Source organism: Heliconius melpomene, chromosome 16 (genome assembly GCF_056956725.1).
Source record: "Heliconius melpomene rosina isolate 202511_hmr_F chromosome 16, ASM5695672v1, whole genome shotgun sequence".
NCBI lineage: Eukaryota > Metazoa > Arthropoda > Insecta > Lepidoptera > Nymphalidae > Heliconius > Heliconius melpomene.
The window spans coordinates 3411785-3429757 of NC_140404.1; the positions used below are offsets into that span (position 1 = coordinate 3411785).

Consider the following 17973-nt stretch of genomic DNA (forward strand, 5'->3'; position numbering starts at 1 on the left):
TTTGTCTACTCTAATAAATGAGGTAATGAAGGTAATAGAACACTAGTTTCTTATATCTGAATTGTATCTGATTGTAAGAAATGTGTAAAGGTTTTTAGTTAAATTTTTATGAGAAGAAAGTATGCATTTATAGTATAAATGTGTCTACGATTTGTTGCCCCAAATAGTGGTAATATAATAAATAATGGATTTATGTTTATCTATAGCTAAAAGAACGCGATGCTAAATTGGAAGAAGCCGGCGATCTACACCGTTTCTTGCGTTCCGTTGACCATTTCCAAGCATGGCTCACCAAGACGCAAACCGACGTTGCATCCGAAGGTATTTTATTTTAGAACATGTCTTTATGTCATAAATATCTTAGGGGGTTATTTACATGTTATCTAAATGATTTTGTTAAACGTTATGATGCGTTATAACGGCTGAAGAGAAGTAAGAATAATTCTTTAGGTAATTTTGTCTTTTTTATTTAAATAAAAACTAGGTCTAACTAGGTTAATAAAATTTTACATGTTGCTAAGGTTATTCTTCTTTGGTTTTACCCGTCGGTTGAATAGTACTTAAAGTTAAGAAAAAACTTGAAATAATAAGTAATATAATTTTTTTAGACATACCCGCCAGTCTACCCGAGGCTGAGAAACTTTTGTCTCAGCACCAGACCATCAAGGAGGAGATTGACAACTACAAGGACGAATACGCTAAGATGATGGAGTACGGAGAGAAGATTACTGCCGTAAGTATATTTTTTAGCTTCACGTTGTTCATATAGCAGAAATATAATAGTTTTATACCAGTAATAACCGACGCCCACAACTTTGTTTGGGGGAATTACACAATCACAATCATCTTTAACTAATGCTGTGAGATTACATAGCTAAAATACTAATATTAAAATTTTGTGATCTATAATATATAATATATCTATTTATTGTTTTGAATATTTTACATTCTATAATTATTTTAACACTGATATTTATTACACAAGGAGCCATCAACCCAAGACGACCCGCAATATATGTTCCTGCGTGAGCGTCTGAAGGCGTTGCGCGAAGGATGGGCCGAGCTGCAGCAGATGTGGGAGAACCGCCAGCAGTTACTTACCCAGAGCTTGGAGTTGCAACTGTTGCAGCGTGATGCTAGACAGGCTGAGGTGTTGTTGTCTCACCAGGAGCATAGGTAACTGTTTGTAGTTGTTTTATTTAACAGCCGCAATGATATTACGTTACACTGTCTTCTAAACCAAAAACAACTTCATTGGCATCTTCAATGGCATTCAGAGTTTCCATAAAAATCTTGCTATATTTCAAAATGTAGAATTTTAAGCTAATTTGGTGGCACTTATATTTATTTTATAATTTTTAGACTGGCTAAGGCTGAGCCACCAGCAAACTTGGAGCAGGCCGAGAACACGATCAAGGAGCATGAGGCATTCCTCACTACCATGGAGGCTAACGACGACAAGATCAATTCTGTTGTACAATTTGCCAACCGCCTCGTCGAAGAGAGACACTTCGATGCCGACAAAATACAGCGTAAAGCAGAGAGTATTAGGGGTAGACGGGATTCGAACCGCGAAAAGGCATTGCAACAGATGGAGAAACTACAAGACCAATTGCAATTACATCAATTCTTGCAAGACTGTGACGAGCTGGGTGAATGGGTGCAAGAGAAGAATGTCACAGCTCAGGATGATACTTACCGCTCGGCCAAGACCATACACTCCAAATGGACCCGTCATCAAGCATTCGAAGCAGAGATTGCAGCAAACAAGGAACGTCTATTTGCAGTACAAAATGCGGCTGAGGAACTCATGAAGCAGAAACCAGAGTTTGTTGAAGTTATCTCACCCAAAATGACAGAGTTGCAAGACCAATTCGAAAATCTTCAAACAACCACTAAGGAGAAGGGTGAACGCCTGTTTGACGCTAACCGCGAGGTCCTCTTACACCAGACCTGCGATGACATCGACTCATGGATGAACGAGCTGGAGAAACAAATCGAGAACACAGACACTGGCACTGATCTGGCATCTGTCAACATTCTAATGCAGAAGCAACAGATGATCGAGACTCAGATGGCCGTAAAGGCTAAGCAGGTAACCGAGTTGGAAACGCAAGCGGAATACCTGCAGAAGACCGTACCCGACAAGATGGAGGAGATTAAGGAGAAAAAGAAGTCTGTGGAACAACGTTTCGAACAACTCAAGGCGCCATTGTTGGATCGTCAACGCCATCTCGCTAAGAAGAAGGAGGCGTTCCAATTCAGACGTGATGTTGAAGATGAAAAGTTATGGATTCATGAAAAAATGCCGCTAGCAACTAGCACTGACTATGGAAACTCACTATTTAACGTACAAATGCTGCAAAAGAAGAATCAGTCGCTTAAAACCGAAACTGACAACCACGAACCGAGGATACTGACGGTCATCTCTAATGGACAGAAACTGATTGACGAGGAGCACGAAGATGCACCTGAATTTAGAACACTCATTGAGGAGCTTACCGCGAGATGGCGAGAACTCAAAGGTTGGTTGAAATCGCATTATTTAAAAAATTAAATTAACGCATTTAAGCTATTTTTTCTAAGCTGTGACTGGTAGTTAACTTAATCATTTTATAATCCCACTTTACGCCTCATTTTAGAGACATTCCAAGCTGTTTGGTGGAGCTCATAGAAAACAAAGCCCTGCGCTTTGTGTTCTTACCGAGCGTGTGAGCGAGAAATTAAAATTCTACCCCATGAATGGAAATCGAACTCAGAACCGTCATTTGACAGTCACACAAATCGCCACGACGGCCAAAATTACTTTAATAAATTACTTGTTTCACAGATGCCATTGAACAACGTAAGAACAACTTATCACAATGGGAGAAAGCTCAACAATATCTGTTCGATGCAAACGAAGCGGAAGCGTGGATGAGCGAACAGGAACTGTACATGATGGTAGAGGACCGAGGCAAGGATGAAATATCCGCTCAAAATCTTATGAAGAAACACGAAATATTGGAACAGGCGGTCGACGACTACGCACAGACTATTAGACAGTTGGGCGAGACTGTACGTCAGCTTACTAGCGAAGAACATCCTCTTAGGTGAGTTATTGAGGAATCAGACTACTATAGCAAATATTATGTAGGTAACTAAATGATCAGCTATTATAAATGTAAAGAATAGTTTTTCTTTATATGAAGTAACAATACCTTTACAAAAAAAGTGTTATATCTATAAACTGAAAATTTTAATTTAGTACATATAAAATATAAACAATTACATTTTTAATAATATTCGTTTGATTAGTGATTTAACATAACAAAATTTTATGAGCATATAACACAATTATATTCAAATTATTTTGTATTCTCAGTGAGCAAATATCAGTAAAACAGTCTCAAGTGGACAAACTGTACGCGGGTCTAAAAGACCTGGCCGGGGAAAGGCGCGCCAAGTTGGATGAGGCACTGCGGCTCTTCCAGTTGTCACGCGAGGTTGATGACCTAGAACAATGGATCACTGAGAGGGAGCTGGTCGCCAGTTCTCAAGAGCTTGGACAAGATTATGATCATGTTACTGTACGTTTTTTAAAAAAAAATACTATATTTTAGTCTTAGATTTAATATGATCTTTTTAGACAAATGGACTATCCAACACAAAGTTTTTTCAATTTGAATTAGCAGATCCTGTGATAATCGCGTTCAACCAAAGAACTCTTCAGCCTTATATTTAGTATAGATATAATTGTAATTATTTTATCCACAGTTACTCTGGGAACGCTTCAAGGAATTCGCTCGTGAGACACAATCAGTGGGATCGGAGCGTGTGGCCACAGCGGAGCGTATCGCCGACCAGATGATAGCTATGGGACACTCGGATAACGCTACCATTGCTCAATGGAAGGAGGGCCTGCGTGAAACCTGGCAGGATCTACTGGAGCTTATTGATACTAGGACTCAGGTGGGTTGTTCTTAACATAAACAAATAAAAAAAATGACATATGAGATATTCTTTTATTTTTCTTTATTAGTGATAAGTTATTTAGTACAAGGATGAAATCCGTCAATTTTTCATATCACGGGAGAACATCACACATCATCATTTTTAGTATGAATTTATCATCAATGTTTTTAAACTTTTAACAATGAGCTTAATAGTTAAATGTAGCAAGCAAGCTTAGAAAAAAATTAACAATATGACAAGTGTTATTTATATATATTTTTTATTTTAGTAATGTACTCGAACATAAAATATTCAATAATATATCAATAATAATTAATTATATTATTGCTCACAGATGCTGGCAGCTTCTCGTGAACTACACAAGTACTTCCATGATTGCAAAGACACGCTGCAGCGTGTCAACGAGAAGGCGCGTGGCGTCAGTGAGGAGTTGGGACGTGATGCTATCAGCGTTGGCGCCTTGCAACGGAAACACCACAATTTTATGCAGGACCTCAGTACTCTGCAGCAACAGGTTTGTGTTGTTATGTTGCTATAGTGTTAATAAAGACAGTCTCCTTAGTAAATGTTCAATTGTGAAAATAGATATTAGTTAATGAACCTAGCGTTGCGGTGAGGTCGACCGGGAGCATCCCTATGTAGGTATGTCAATACGTATTTTGCGCACGTGTTTCCGCGTACCTCTTAAAATGAATGAAGTCGAACGTTCACGGTGTAGGTGGAGAGCACTGGCGCGGAGATGTCCCGGTTGGGCGCGTCGTACGCGGGCGACAAGGCGGCGGAGATCTCGCGGCGTGCGGGCGAGGTGGCAGAGGCGTGGCGCGCGCTGCAGGCCTCGTGCGCGGCGCGTCGCGCCAAGCTGGAAGACGCGGACCAGCTCTACCGCTTCCTGAGCCAGGTGCGCGACCTCGCGCTTTGGATGGACGACGTGGTGCGCTCCATGAATACAGGGGAGAAGCCGCGGTGAGAACTCCAACTTGTAATTTGTTTAAGTTCCGGCCCTCAACATATTACACATAATCTAGAAAATTTGCCAAGAAATTGAATGCATACTATATAGGGAATATACAGGGTGAGTCATATTGAACTTTCCGATTTCAATAAGGTGTGTATTAAAAACAAAGCGACATGCAGTAAAAATTATTTTATTGTTTGAAAGCACATAACATGCAGTTTTAATTTAGTTGGTTTTAAAAATGATATCCTGTAAATGTCTACCTCCATTGACCACACACTGCTGAAGCCTTTCCCGGAAGTTGTCCATTACTCGTCGAGTCATATTCAGCGGAATAGCATTGATTTCTTCCGTGATTGCAGCCTTCAGTTCATCGATGGTTCGGGGACGATGCGTGTACACCTTTTCCTTCAGGTAACCCCAGAGAAAGAAATCGCAGGGGGTTAAATCAGGTGATCTCGGCGGCCACCCAACGTCACCTCGCAAAGAAATGAGATGACCGGGAAACATTTGTCGCAGGATTTCCATTGAACGCCTGGATGTATGGGCTGTAGCACCATCTTGTTGGAACCAGATGTTATCGTTGTCATGATTCTGCGTTAATTCCTCCAATTTCGGTTTCAGAAAAGTTTCAAGCATGTCGCAATACCGAGCAGAGGTAACTGTGACGACTTGACCATCTTCTTCAAAAAAATAGGGACCCCACACACCAAACTCTGCAATAGCGCACCACACTGTCACTCGAGGGCTGTGAAGTGGTCGTTCGTGTAGGTTTCGTGGGTTATTCTCAGCCCAGTATCGAAAATTCTGTTTGTTGACAGTTCCGGCGAGGTGAAAATGTGCCTCATCACTGAAGATCAAAACAGCAGTGCGGGGGACCTGCTGAATGTCGCGGCATAAATTTGTTCGTGTGTCTAAGTCTCTAACTGTTAATTCTTGCACTACCTGAATCTTGTATGGGTGAAATTTAAGGTCTCTATGCAGTATTCTGCGGACACTACTGAAAGATAATCCTAGTGAAGCGGCATGTTTCCGAACAGAACACCGAGGGGATTGTTGAATTGAAGCCCGCACTCTATCCACGTTTTCCGCTGACGTTGACGTCCTAATTCGGCCTTGTGGTCTTGTTTTTAATGCTGATGATGTTGCTCTAAAATTTGATACCCAATTTCTGATTGTTGGTCCAGTGGGAATGGGATCACGTCGACCAATAGCAAAATGTAAACGGAACGCACGCTGTGTTGTGATCACGGAGCCGCCATTTTTAATAAACTCTTCAACTACGAACGCACGATGTTGTCCCGACCAAGCCATTGCTCACACTAAAACTGCATGTCATGGCGCGTCTAATGACACCATCCCCACCCTTCTACTCCTTCCCTTCTTCGTGCAACGTCCTTCCAAAACCGGAAAGTTCAATATGACTCACCCTGTAGTATAAGCTAAAAACCTACAAAGCACATTTATATGGAATTTCAACCTTCTACTGCCAATACTATGCATTTATCTATCAATCACTCAGTAATGGAATAGTTTTATGTATTTAATATACACTTAATAAATTAAAAACCAATTTTTTTCCTTAATTTCATAACTGCCAGTAAATAAAGATTGTAGCTTTTTATAATTATACAAAATTACTAATAAAATATACATAATATTACAGCGACGTAAGCGGCGTAGAGCTCCTAATGAACAACCACCAATCACTCAAAGCAGAGATCGAAACCCGCGAGGACAAGTTCACGGCGTGCATCGGCCTCGGGCGCGAGCTGCTCGCGAGGCAGCATTACGCCTCGCCCGATATACGGGATAAGTTACAACTGTTGACCAACCAGAGGAACGCTTTGTTACGACGGTGGGAAGAACGCTGGGAGAATTTGCAGCTTAGTTAGTTGAATTATTGTACTATTTGCATATTTACAATTTAAGAGGATTTAAGAAAAAAATTATTAAAAAAATTGTGGCCGTCTAAGTAGGGCTATATTATAGGTCTATCCATTACAGTTATTTTTCAATAGTTCTCTATACTAACACTTTTTCTTTAAAATATATAGCATTAGTCTTCTGTTGCAATCTTCGAAAAAAAAAAACATTGCCTTTATCCAAATCACTTGAAAATCCATAAAAAAAATAATTGAATACCTAATTGTATCCGCACACAGTCCTGGAAGTCTACCAATTCGCGCGCGATGCAGCAGTGGCAGAAGCATGGCTGATCGCCCAAGAACCTTACCTGATGTCTCAAGAACTTGGCCACACTATAGACGAGGTTGAATCGTTGATCAAGAAACACGAGGCCTTCGAAAAATCGGCTGCGGCACAAGAAGACCGGTTTAGCGCTTTACAGAGACTTACCACGGTATGTTTACTGATATATTGCACAAAACAAGTGTTATATATGAGCGTTGTGGCGAAGCGGCACAGTGCCAGAATGTTAATTTAACGGTGGTGGGTTTCCACTTGGGGGGAATAAGTTATTGGGTGTTGCGTATGGAATAGTGTTATAACAATAGGTTCCCTCTGTCTACCCTGCTATATGCAGAGTTGGTGAAACTAACAAAAATATTATATAGAATTACATACATGTTAAAAAATATATAATTATAACTAAAAATACTTTAGCAATTGATTTTGTTAAATATTTATTCCTAAATAAAGCACTTCATCCTTGGTATATTGCACATTGCATGGAAATTTTAATATATTATGCACCAAAGTAAACTATGGTAATAGCTGGAGAATGTTATGCCAAATGTAAAGTAAGTCATTAAATATTTCTATTATATACATTTTGCATAATTATTACCGACTGTCTTACAGATTGTACAACTTCTGTATATGTTTTCTTCCTATTGCTTGTTTTTTGTTTATTTGTACTTAGATGTAGTGTTTGTGTTGATGTGGTGTTATCTTATTTTCTTTTTAAATCACCATTAGCTTGAAATGAATGCAGCATCACTATGGCCTACAGAACAACCTTGGGATAAATGTGACGAGACTTCCTTTGTCTACCAACCCCCACCAATTATCCGTCAAAAACCTTCCTTAAAAATTTCAACTAAACCTATCCGACCAGTTGGAGACGTTGTATACGAAATAATAAACACTAACGACAAATACAAAATACCAGAAAAATACTTACAAAAGAGAAATCTGAATATAAATTATAATAAACCTATTAAAAACGATTCTCACTTATGGGCAGTTGTCACCAACAACAGTCTATCTACTATATCTGAAACGAGCAGTCCTCCAATGAGTCCTTTAAAATCACCATTATCCCCTGAAATTTATACTTCGATTTTCTTTGAATATACGTCAGAAACTGAACAGCCTGATGAAAAATTTGCCTCTATAGACCTAATTCTATGGGAGAGGTTATCTTATTTACATGTTTATCCAAATGTTTCAATATTACGTAGAGTTAGGGGACAAAGTGAATCGTCTTCAAAATCCGGTAGCATTAAAGGTATCCTAAAACGTCTATCCAAAAGGCGCAAGTCCACCGATAGCGAAGCTATAAGCGAAGTGGCTGTTCTATCAATGCCAGGTTTGACGAGTAGTATGAAACGTATTAACGATCTTGGCAAAGAAGTAAAGTCTATCCCATTATCCTCTTCTATATCCTTGCTGTCCCAAACTCGCAGTCTGTTGTTCCCGGAAGGTGCATGGTACTATAACTATTTGGATGGTGTAAGTGTGGGAACTGGTATACTGCATGAGCTTACTATGTGTGCTGATTTATAAGCATGTTGTATGTTATATTCTCCATGTTATAGTGTCTTAAATAAACGCTTTTTTATAGTTACTATAAGTTTTTTTAATTTTTTCAATAGCTATAAAATTAAAGTAACATGTCAAAATGAATGAAAATTAATAATTTTTATTAATAAGTAATTAATAAGCTTTTTTTTACTTTCTTTGGTATATTTATGTATATAAATTATATTTATTTTACATAAAAACATATCATAATGTACAATTTATATAGTCAAAATAAAAGTAAGTATACAATATATAAATAAACATGTTTATATAATATTATGCAATCTCGTGACTACATCCGCCGCTAAATAACAATACCCACCAAACAATAACTCAAAAAAAATTAAAACCAAATAAACCTAACATTTCAGTTCGAAGTTAAAGAGATGAAGCGTCGACAAGAGGCGGCCGAAGCAGCAGAAAGAGAACGTCTCGAGCGTGAAGCGGCTGAAGCAGCAGCGGCCGCGGCAGCGCAGGACGCGGTTGATCGCGCCGCATCGCCCGAACCACAGCCGCAAGGTGAGTGGATGACTGGCTTTATACTGTTTCAATATTTGATTTTATATTTAAGATTAAAATATTGGTTTGAAATAAGAACCTTATGTTGATATTTTAAAATGGAATAAGTTAATTTGGAATTAATTTATTGGCTCGAAAAAGCATCATTTATTTTTTTAATAAAATTTCTAATTTAGTTTATATTAAAGAAATATTTAAAAATTTACATTATAAGTAGCGGTCCAAGTGTACAGAGTTCTAAAATTATATTTCGCAAAGTCTTAATTTTAAAATTCTTACAAGTCTTAAGTTAACTCTAAAATTTAAGTTAATTTACGACTTGGAAGCCAATAATTTTGTTCTTGATATTGTTACTCATAAATTAGACTTAAGTATGGTAATAATTAAATAGTTACAGTTAAAGTCTCAATATAATCTACATAATTTTTCAATATTTTTAAGTAAATAGAAAACCTAAAAAAGTATTTGATAATATTTGCATTATAAATATTTTAGATTTTTATTCATAGAGAAATTATTAGTAATTTTAAATTAAGAGGAAAACACAACTTTTTTTCAAACATTAACCTCACTTCAACTCACGGATTGCAATGTAAGCACGCATGTGTATCTTCTGGCACTATTGAAATATACTTTCGTTACAAACAAAATAATATTTCTACTAATTGTCACCATTTAACTGGTGAATGCTGCTTGAATATGAAAAAAACAATAACACTTACTCTGATATAACGAAAAAGTTGAAATCAATAAATATATATTATGACAAAACAAAGACTTAGCACATTCGCACAGCGATAGAGCCTGAAGTCTTTCGGCGTCGCTTGCCGCTTTCCATGTTTATGAAAATTATCCGTTGTACCGCTTGACCGGCCCGCGAGAAGAACTTGATTTCTAAAATAAATAAAAAGCCAAAGGCAAAGCACGGCGTTGAGTTCCGCCACTCAAGACGCAATGCCTCCAGAATTCGACGGAAACGGGAACGAAGTGTGTTATCACTGACTGCGTGAAGCTGATTTAACTTGCATTTCTAATAAAAAAGAAATATAAACCATATATCTGTCCCTTTCTATCGCGGGCTGGTACACGCGTGTATGACAAAGAGAGCGTTACTTACCGATGTGTTGTCCACACATGCACACGCGTAGTCGTAAGGAGAACGTCCACTAAAGCGGCTGAGAAGGCCCAAGAGCGACCGCATTCCCAGCCAGGTAACAGAGCGCTTTATATAAACCTACCGAACTAAATATGTACCCCGGCTGTACGCATGCGCTTTGACATCGTAGTGTTACAATGGGACTTCTTAACTAGGACGGGTTACACTGCGCTCTATAATAGACAAGCCACGGGGTAGATGTTCCATTTCTTTCTAGAAGCTTCTTTAAACAAATTAAAGCTAGGATTTCGTAGGCGCTCTATTTAGTTACGGCTACGCACCATTTTTCTTTTATTGTTGCACTTAATGTGTTCATTCTTATAGATCATCTCTAGGTGAAGGTCGCCATTGATTTATTTTATTTACACGAGTCTATATTTATTTATGCTTAGTTACAAAATATTTGACATTACTTGTTTTATACGTTTTCCGAAATAACATATTAAAAATAATTAGCCAATTGGTAAAATATTTTGTAACGTTTCGTCTGTCTTCTATCATTCTTCTAGAAAGTAGTTTTTAAATGGAATTATAAATGAATATAAAATTTATGTTTACTTAGTTATATAACTTTCTATTTTATTTATCATCATCTATAAAACTTATGCGAAACTATTATATATATACAATATACATAATATAAATATATAAAATAATAATAATAAATATCATAAACAACACTATTTTACATTTAATTTCAATCATATTTTAATTTTATATCACTCGCTCACGGTGATGGTTTGATACTTTCCATTCTCATCTGTTTTTTTTTAGTTTCATCAAAACATAACATATATAATTATAATATTCTATATGAATTTATACTGTGTTCTTCTCTTTCAATGACGCTGTCTCCGTAGAAGGTAGGTATAACATAAAGCTACGCTTTCGCCTCACTAGCTACTTTGACTCGCACGGCTTTAGACTAGCTGGCTTCAATATGTGCATGATATATTATACATATATTTATTTTGTATGCGAATTAAGCTATATTTATCTCTATTTCTTTTCATTATATACTTCGAATTTCTTTTTCAATTTCATATTTTCTACGGCTTCTACTCATGCCCTAGGCAAAATCGTAACGTAAACTATTTGTGGTTTGTAATGTGTTTTCCTAACAGTAATGTTGCGGATAAAAGGGTTTTAGGGACCAACGTAATACTAAAATTGAATACAAAATAGGAAATAATAATTTATAATTATGAGTAATGCATATGTAGTATGCATGATTTGTGTTTATTTATGAAATTCTTGGTTGTATATGTGTGTATCTGACGACTCAAACCTGAAAGAGGTGTTAAGTATTAACAGAAATTATTTAGAAATGTAAGCAACAAGAATAAGTTGCATTTTTGTTGTTAGCAGATTTTGAATTTCAAGGAATTCGATAAGAATGTATGGCTTCGACCACCGCTATGACGGTTTCATTAAAAATGTTAAAAATTAAATAACTATTCAAAAATATAAATAATTTATATTATACATATTCCAAGATGATCACGCATATACAGTCACGAGCATGTACTGTATCAGTATATAACCTAGCATGTACTCCTAGTGTAGTGTAGTGTGTAGTGTAGCATAGTAACTAGCACGTAGATGTCGCATGCAGAGACCACCCCCGCCCCTTCTCCCGTGGCGGACGCGCCCTCCGCCTCACCCGCGGCCGTCACCCCCGCGCGCCCAACGCCCGCCAAACCCGCACGCCTCTCCAGTGAGTATGATACCCTAGTACTATAGTGTTCTGGACGTTTATATTTGTAGTTTTTACTATTTTTTTCAATTGTCTTTTTTGTTAAGATAATCTGGCTTTACGTTTTTTTTATATTGTAAGCAGAGACTCTGTTATCCCACTTTCTGCCTAATTATAAACTTCAAATAAAACGTTCATTACATACTGTCACATACAATGTAGACGTAAATTGGTTATATATACTTGGCGATAAGATGATTTTTCTGAATAGTAAAGAATGTAGCAAGAATTGAAGCTATAATTTATACTTATTATTATAATTGGAGTCATCTTTTCACCCATATTTTTATAAATGTGTACAATATTTAAATAATTAAGGATGAATGCAAGTAATTTGTTATTTTACTAATTGTGCGCAGTGTATGTAACTAGTGCATGAAGTTCACTCACTATTTCTAACATTATGTGTTTTCTGGTGATTACTTTGTTAAATGTTTTAATTTTGTTTTGTATCGACAAGAAGCATGTTAAAGCTTTTGTTTTTGCTGCGAAACTGTGTTGTTTTTATGTGGCTTTGAATATTTTTTTTTTCTTTTTTTATCCTCGTCCTTGCTCCCTCAAATCTCCTGAATCCATTCTTTATACTTTTACTTTTATATCATACTTGTCTCTACATCATTTTCTTCATCCTACAAAAATAAATCAAATTCATTTCCATCTTTACTATTCCTTCTATACTCCTTATAAATCCCTTCTATCCTCCCCCCATACGTCCCCTACCAATGAGCACCGGACACAGCGGCGGGTTCGAGTTCGAGTCCGGCCACACCGTCCACATCTGGTAAGGTGAAGTCGCGGTCGCGCAGCAAGTCGCCGTTCCGAAGCTTCCGCTGGCGCACCGCTAAGAAATTACTTACCGGAGCCCCTCACAGCGACGACGAAGGTACTCCTAGTAGAGGATAGAGGTGGATGGATTACGATATCTTTATGCGATATTTGAGATATTGCATTGATTTATTGAAGTTTTATCAGTTTAAGTTGGTTCTTTTTGAAATTATTGGGACATCTTCATTTCAGTTTTAATTCTGACTGACGATAAGTAAAATCAAGTGAATCGTTTCGTCTGAATACAGATAAAATATACATTTTAAAACCCAATAACTTTTTTCATCTCAATCCCACCATATTATAATAATATAGTAATTACAAAATAGCCCATCCACCTTCTATTGTCTATTAAATGATTGTGAACGTACGCGACGAATGCTTTTTGTGTGCTGTTGTGTTTGAGCGCATGGTTTTTTTATTTAATAAGTTTTTTTTATTGCGTGTATAGTACAATAAAATATTGTATCTAGATGACTTTTATTCGGCATAGCTTAGAACGTTTAGTATCAAACCTATCACTAGCGTATGTAATTGTTAGATAAATATTAGTATGACAGACTCTTTTATTATATTACTAGGCTATATTTTTATACATTTTATTTAAATATTTGCAAGTCATGTTTGAATTTTAATACGACTTTTATTATTCTCTATAAAATATTTTAAGTCGGTTAAAATTCGATCATGATTTCATATATTTTCCTATTTTTTTATTATATAAATGTAATTATTGGAGTACTTTTACTTAACGATTCTACTCAAATAGAAGGTGCAAGCCCCGCAGGAGAAGACGAGGGCGTTGAGGGCACATTAGTCCGCAAGCACGAGTGGGAATCCGCTGCCAAACGAGCGTCTAACAGGTTAATAGTTTATTTTATTTATATGGACACAGTGTAAAAAAAAAGAGAAAATTGTCTAATATTCTTTATAAAGTATCTTTAATTTATTGTAACACGATTAAATATGATTTCTTCATTTTAAAATATAGAAGATTATTTAATTTTATATCCATAATATTTTTTGTATATGTGGTAAACATATGCACTGGAGGGCTTGCATTTTAAGGTAATATAAGAGAGTGGTCTTTCATTATGAGGTACACATGAAACCCATAACGGCTTGTTTCAATAATAAATAAAAAACAAATATAACAATTGTTTCCACCAGATCGTGGGACAAATTGTACGTGGTGGCGAAGGACGGGCGCATGGCCTTCTACAAGGACCAGAAGGCGTTCAAGGCGTCCCCTGAGCAGCACTGGCGCGGGGAGCCCCCGCTCGACCTCAACGGGGCTGACGTCGAGGTCGCCGCCAACTATACCAAGAAGAAGCATGTGTTCCGTCTCAGGTATGTTTAAGCTTAGAGACATGATTTTAAAAATTGTGCTATATAGGTGTTTCAATGTTGTGAGTTGTGGTAACTTTGAATGCAAATTATGGAATGTGACTAAATAAACTTTTCGACTCTTTAGTATCAATATATACGAGGCCATTTGTGGCGCAGGGGCACAAAGTGTGACTGTATTGACTGGTCGTGGGTTCCCATTCGATGTTTTCGCTCTGATGTCGATGCAAAGGACGGCGTTGAGTTCCGCCACTCATCACGCAATGCCTCCAGAATTCGGTGGAAAGTGGGGAACGGAGTGTCTTAACACTAGGTTCCCTCTGTCTACCCTGCTGTGTGTGGGATCTGTATCCCGCACACAGCAGGCATCAATAATAATAATAATCAGCTTCACGCTGTCGTGATGCTGATTATTATTATTATTGATTATTATTTTAATATAGATTCTAAAATATAATATTAACAGTGTGGGTATGATTGTCTCTATAGGCTGAGCAGTGGGGCGGAGTTCCTGCTGCAGGCGCACGACGAGGCGGACATGAGCGCGTGGCTGGAGGCGCTGCGCGCGCGCACGGCCGCGCCCGCGCCGCGCTCGCACACGCTGCCCGCGCACTCCGCGCACGAGCCCAAGCGCCGCTCCTTCTTCACGCTCAAGAAGAAGTCAGTGCACGCTCTCTCCGCGCTCTATTCGCCCTAGACGTCCTACACTCCATAGGCACGCTGCGGCGCTCAGGCACTACATACTGTTTAAACGCACTCCTCCCGTCCATTACTATTCTTTCATTATAATTCTTCTTATATAATAGCATTATTGACATTATGAGGAAATCCTAAATTGATATATATTTTCAATTGGTTTTATATGTAATTTTTCATTATCCTTAAACTAACACATTATAATTACAATATTTGATGAAATTTTAAAATGTATAAATTAATTAATTTTAAAAATCAAAGCCTAGTTTCATATCCTTATATAATTGTCTAATACATTTAATGTTTGTGTCTCTTATATTTTGACCACTTCTAAAATGTGCGAAAAGTAAGCTATCAACTAAAACTTCTTATCTTCTGTACTTTTCTTCTTGTGTCGTCATATAACGTAACATATAAGTAAAGTTACCCCTTACTTACATTGCCTTCCTTTCATTTATACTATAAAATATTTTAAGCATATTGATGCTTATACTGTTCCTTCTTGTAGTGTCTGAAGCGTTGTTGAGTGTGCTTGCGGTGTCGGCCCTTATTTTATTTGCTTTTTCACATTAAATATTTTTAATAAAAATAATTTAATTACACTTATAAGAAATTGGAATCTCTATGGAATTGGAATCTGCACTTTATATTTTTTGCAAGGCCGTTGAAATTTTAATGTGAAATAGCAAATATGAAATATAGCTTTTAATTTAAATTTGTATTTTGCTTTAGTTCAATTTTTTCTACATAATTATGTTGCTTAAACTTTACATTATTATTAAATTATTCAATCATAATATTAACAGTTGTTTCGTTTGTCCACAGCTAAGCGGGTGGGGAGTACCGGACAGCTCGTAGCCCGCGCCACGTTTGTCATTACGCACGCCGTAGTACGGGGGCTCGCGTAGTCCGAGCGGCGGCTGCTCCAATACACTTGTATCGTGTACCATACTAAATGAAGTATTATTATTACTTTAACCATAATAGATTAATCTATACGAGTGCAGTCGCTCGGACTATGTATTTATATGTATGTATAGAGCCCCGGACGCCGCATATTTCTCACGACGCTTGCTACAGTAAGCTTTGCTAATGACGAAATTGTGAGCGCCCAACCGACTGTCTGTCTCTTTTTGTTATTATTTTGTTGCGTACAAAAAAAACGTTATTTAAGACTGTTCGATATTTTGAGTGTTTGAGTCGTTTGCCTTCGTCTGACCCACCCTCGTGTTTGTTGTAACTTGAAAACAATTATAGATTGACTTATATAGTAATATTTATAAAAATTCTAAATACGACGCTATTTATTAATAGATGACTCTTAGTGTTTAACTCAGATGGAAATTTATATATAATATTATATATATTATTTATTTATACGTATATCAATATATGTAACTCGTAAATTATAGTGTGATTTCAATCGGACGCATTTTGATTGGACATCTAGATGTTTTACTAGTACCGACCAAGCGGAGCTCGATCGCGTTCTCATGTAACCGCATTTACGGCAAATAGTTCATTTAACCTTTCAATAACCTGTGGATGTCGTTTTTATTGATTGACAGCTTGCTAAGTTTGAGCTATATTTATTTCGGAAGTAAAATGTAAGCTACGTAATTGAATTAGAATTAATTTCCATTATGAAGTGTTCGGTCCGACACTCGGGCGTCGCCGTCGATTAGACAGCGTCGCTTTTAAATTTTAAATATCAATTTTTCAATTTATCTTCTTAGACCCTAAATAATGATAGCGGTAGGCCAGGGGGCGCTGGCGGCGACGCCGGAGTGTCCTTTACGTTGTAAGTATGCTTTACGCCTCATATCGTGCTTTTAAGATATCTCTTTATATTACTATTATTATTAAATTATAATTTAATGATTATTTTACTGCCAACATTTCACAAATAGACATATATAATGTCTAATTATCACCATTCTAGATGTTATGACACTTTTAGTTCAGTTTACGTTATTACTGTATAGAACGCGCCAGTGTGTGTGTGTGCGCCTGCGCCTTTGTCACACTATCGCAAATATAACTATGTTTAAATATTTTATTTCAAAATTTTACTTTTTTGAGGAAAATATAATAAATGATGTTTTCAAATAGTGTTTACTTTTATTCTAATCCTATCCACATACTACTAAAATATATATTTGTATAAATTTTACCTTCAAATGGAACACACATAAAACACCTTGACAACCCTTTAAATATATATATATATATATATATAACAAAAACTGTTACCCTTTTATTTTCTTGTAAGAAATCTATGGCTAATTATGATGCTCATACGTTATTCCTTAATTTCTAATTACGGAACTAATTTCTAATGTTGTTGCTAAACAAATATTAAAGTTCGTTTTACATTTTTATTGATGCTGTTCCGAGAATACCATTGTAATGAGCGAATAGTATTTTTTTTCAGTAGTAGGAAGTTTGTATTTCAGCCACATTATGAGAAACGCGAAATATGGACTGCTGCGGCTATCATACATGGCAAAATCCAGGAGGGGAGAGGAGAATATCGTGGCTTGAAATTTTTCGCCAATGGTTCAATATGAGTACTCGTTCCTTATTCAGCCGTATCAAAAGTCCAAGTTACCTTAATGATCGTTGAACTTCGCAAGAAGATGGCACTCTAAGAAGAAGTTTTTTTTTTAATTCTTTTTTTCTGGGCACGATATGTTAGTTTTTGTAATTATCTTCGGCACTATCTAAGCAGTCAATAAAATTAACCAGAGACGTTAAAAATAAAAATTGTCTACTGACTATTGATTATAGGGCTGTAAAGCATGAAAATTTTAATAAAACACTATTTATATACATTAGAAAGTTTAAAACTAAGTGGATAAAACAAACAATATTTACCAATTTTTAATTATTTTCAAGGTTTTTTTAAGTTATTATATAAAGATATAATACACCATACTTATAAAACGGTTTTTCTAGTATCAATACATTACGTATAATAATTTTGATACTTCACAC

The 17973-nt window shown here is 36.6% G+C and overlaps 1 protein-coding gene across 10 annotated transcripts in view; it reads left to right on the forward strand.

Annotated features, from left to right (window-relative positions):
• Window positions 1-17087, forward strand: part of LOC146530706 (spectrin beta chain-like) — a 48023-nt gene extending 30936 nt beyond the window's left edge. For 2 of the 10 annotated variants that reach the window (XM_085199304.1, XM_085199306.1), the window contains exons 21-38: window positions 207-321; window positions 609-733; window positions 986-1176; window positions 1363-2525; window positions 2831-3092; window positions 3365-3569; window positions 3757-3951; window positions 4289-4468; window positions 4673-4917; window positions 6576-6799; window positions 7075-7271; window positions 9049-9196; window positions 11968-12069; window positions 12848-12991; window positions 13703-13796; window positions 14104-14283; window positions 14770-15322; window positions 15802-17087. In XM_085199304.1, coding sequence (XP_085055430.1) covers window positions 207-321; window positions 609-733; window positions 986-1176; window positions 1363-2525; window positions 2831-3092; window positions 3365-3569; window positions 3757-3951; window positions 4289-4468; window positions 4673-4917; window positions 6576-6799; window positions 7075-7271; window positions 9049-9196; window positions 11968-12069; window positions 12848-12991; window positions 13703-13796; window positions 14104-14283; window positions 14770-14977 — 3978 coding nt within the window. In that variant the 3' untranslated portion in view covers window positions 14978-15322; window positions 15802-17087. The other 8 variants (XM_085199314.1, XM_085199308.1, XM_085199307.1 and 5 more) reach the window with 8 other exon arrangements.
• Window positions 17088-17973: the final 886 nt, after the last annotated feature.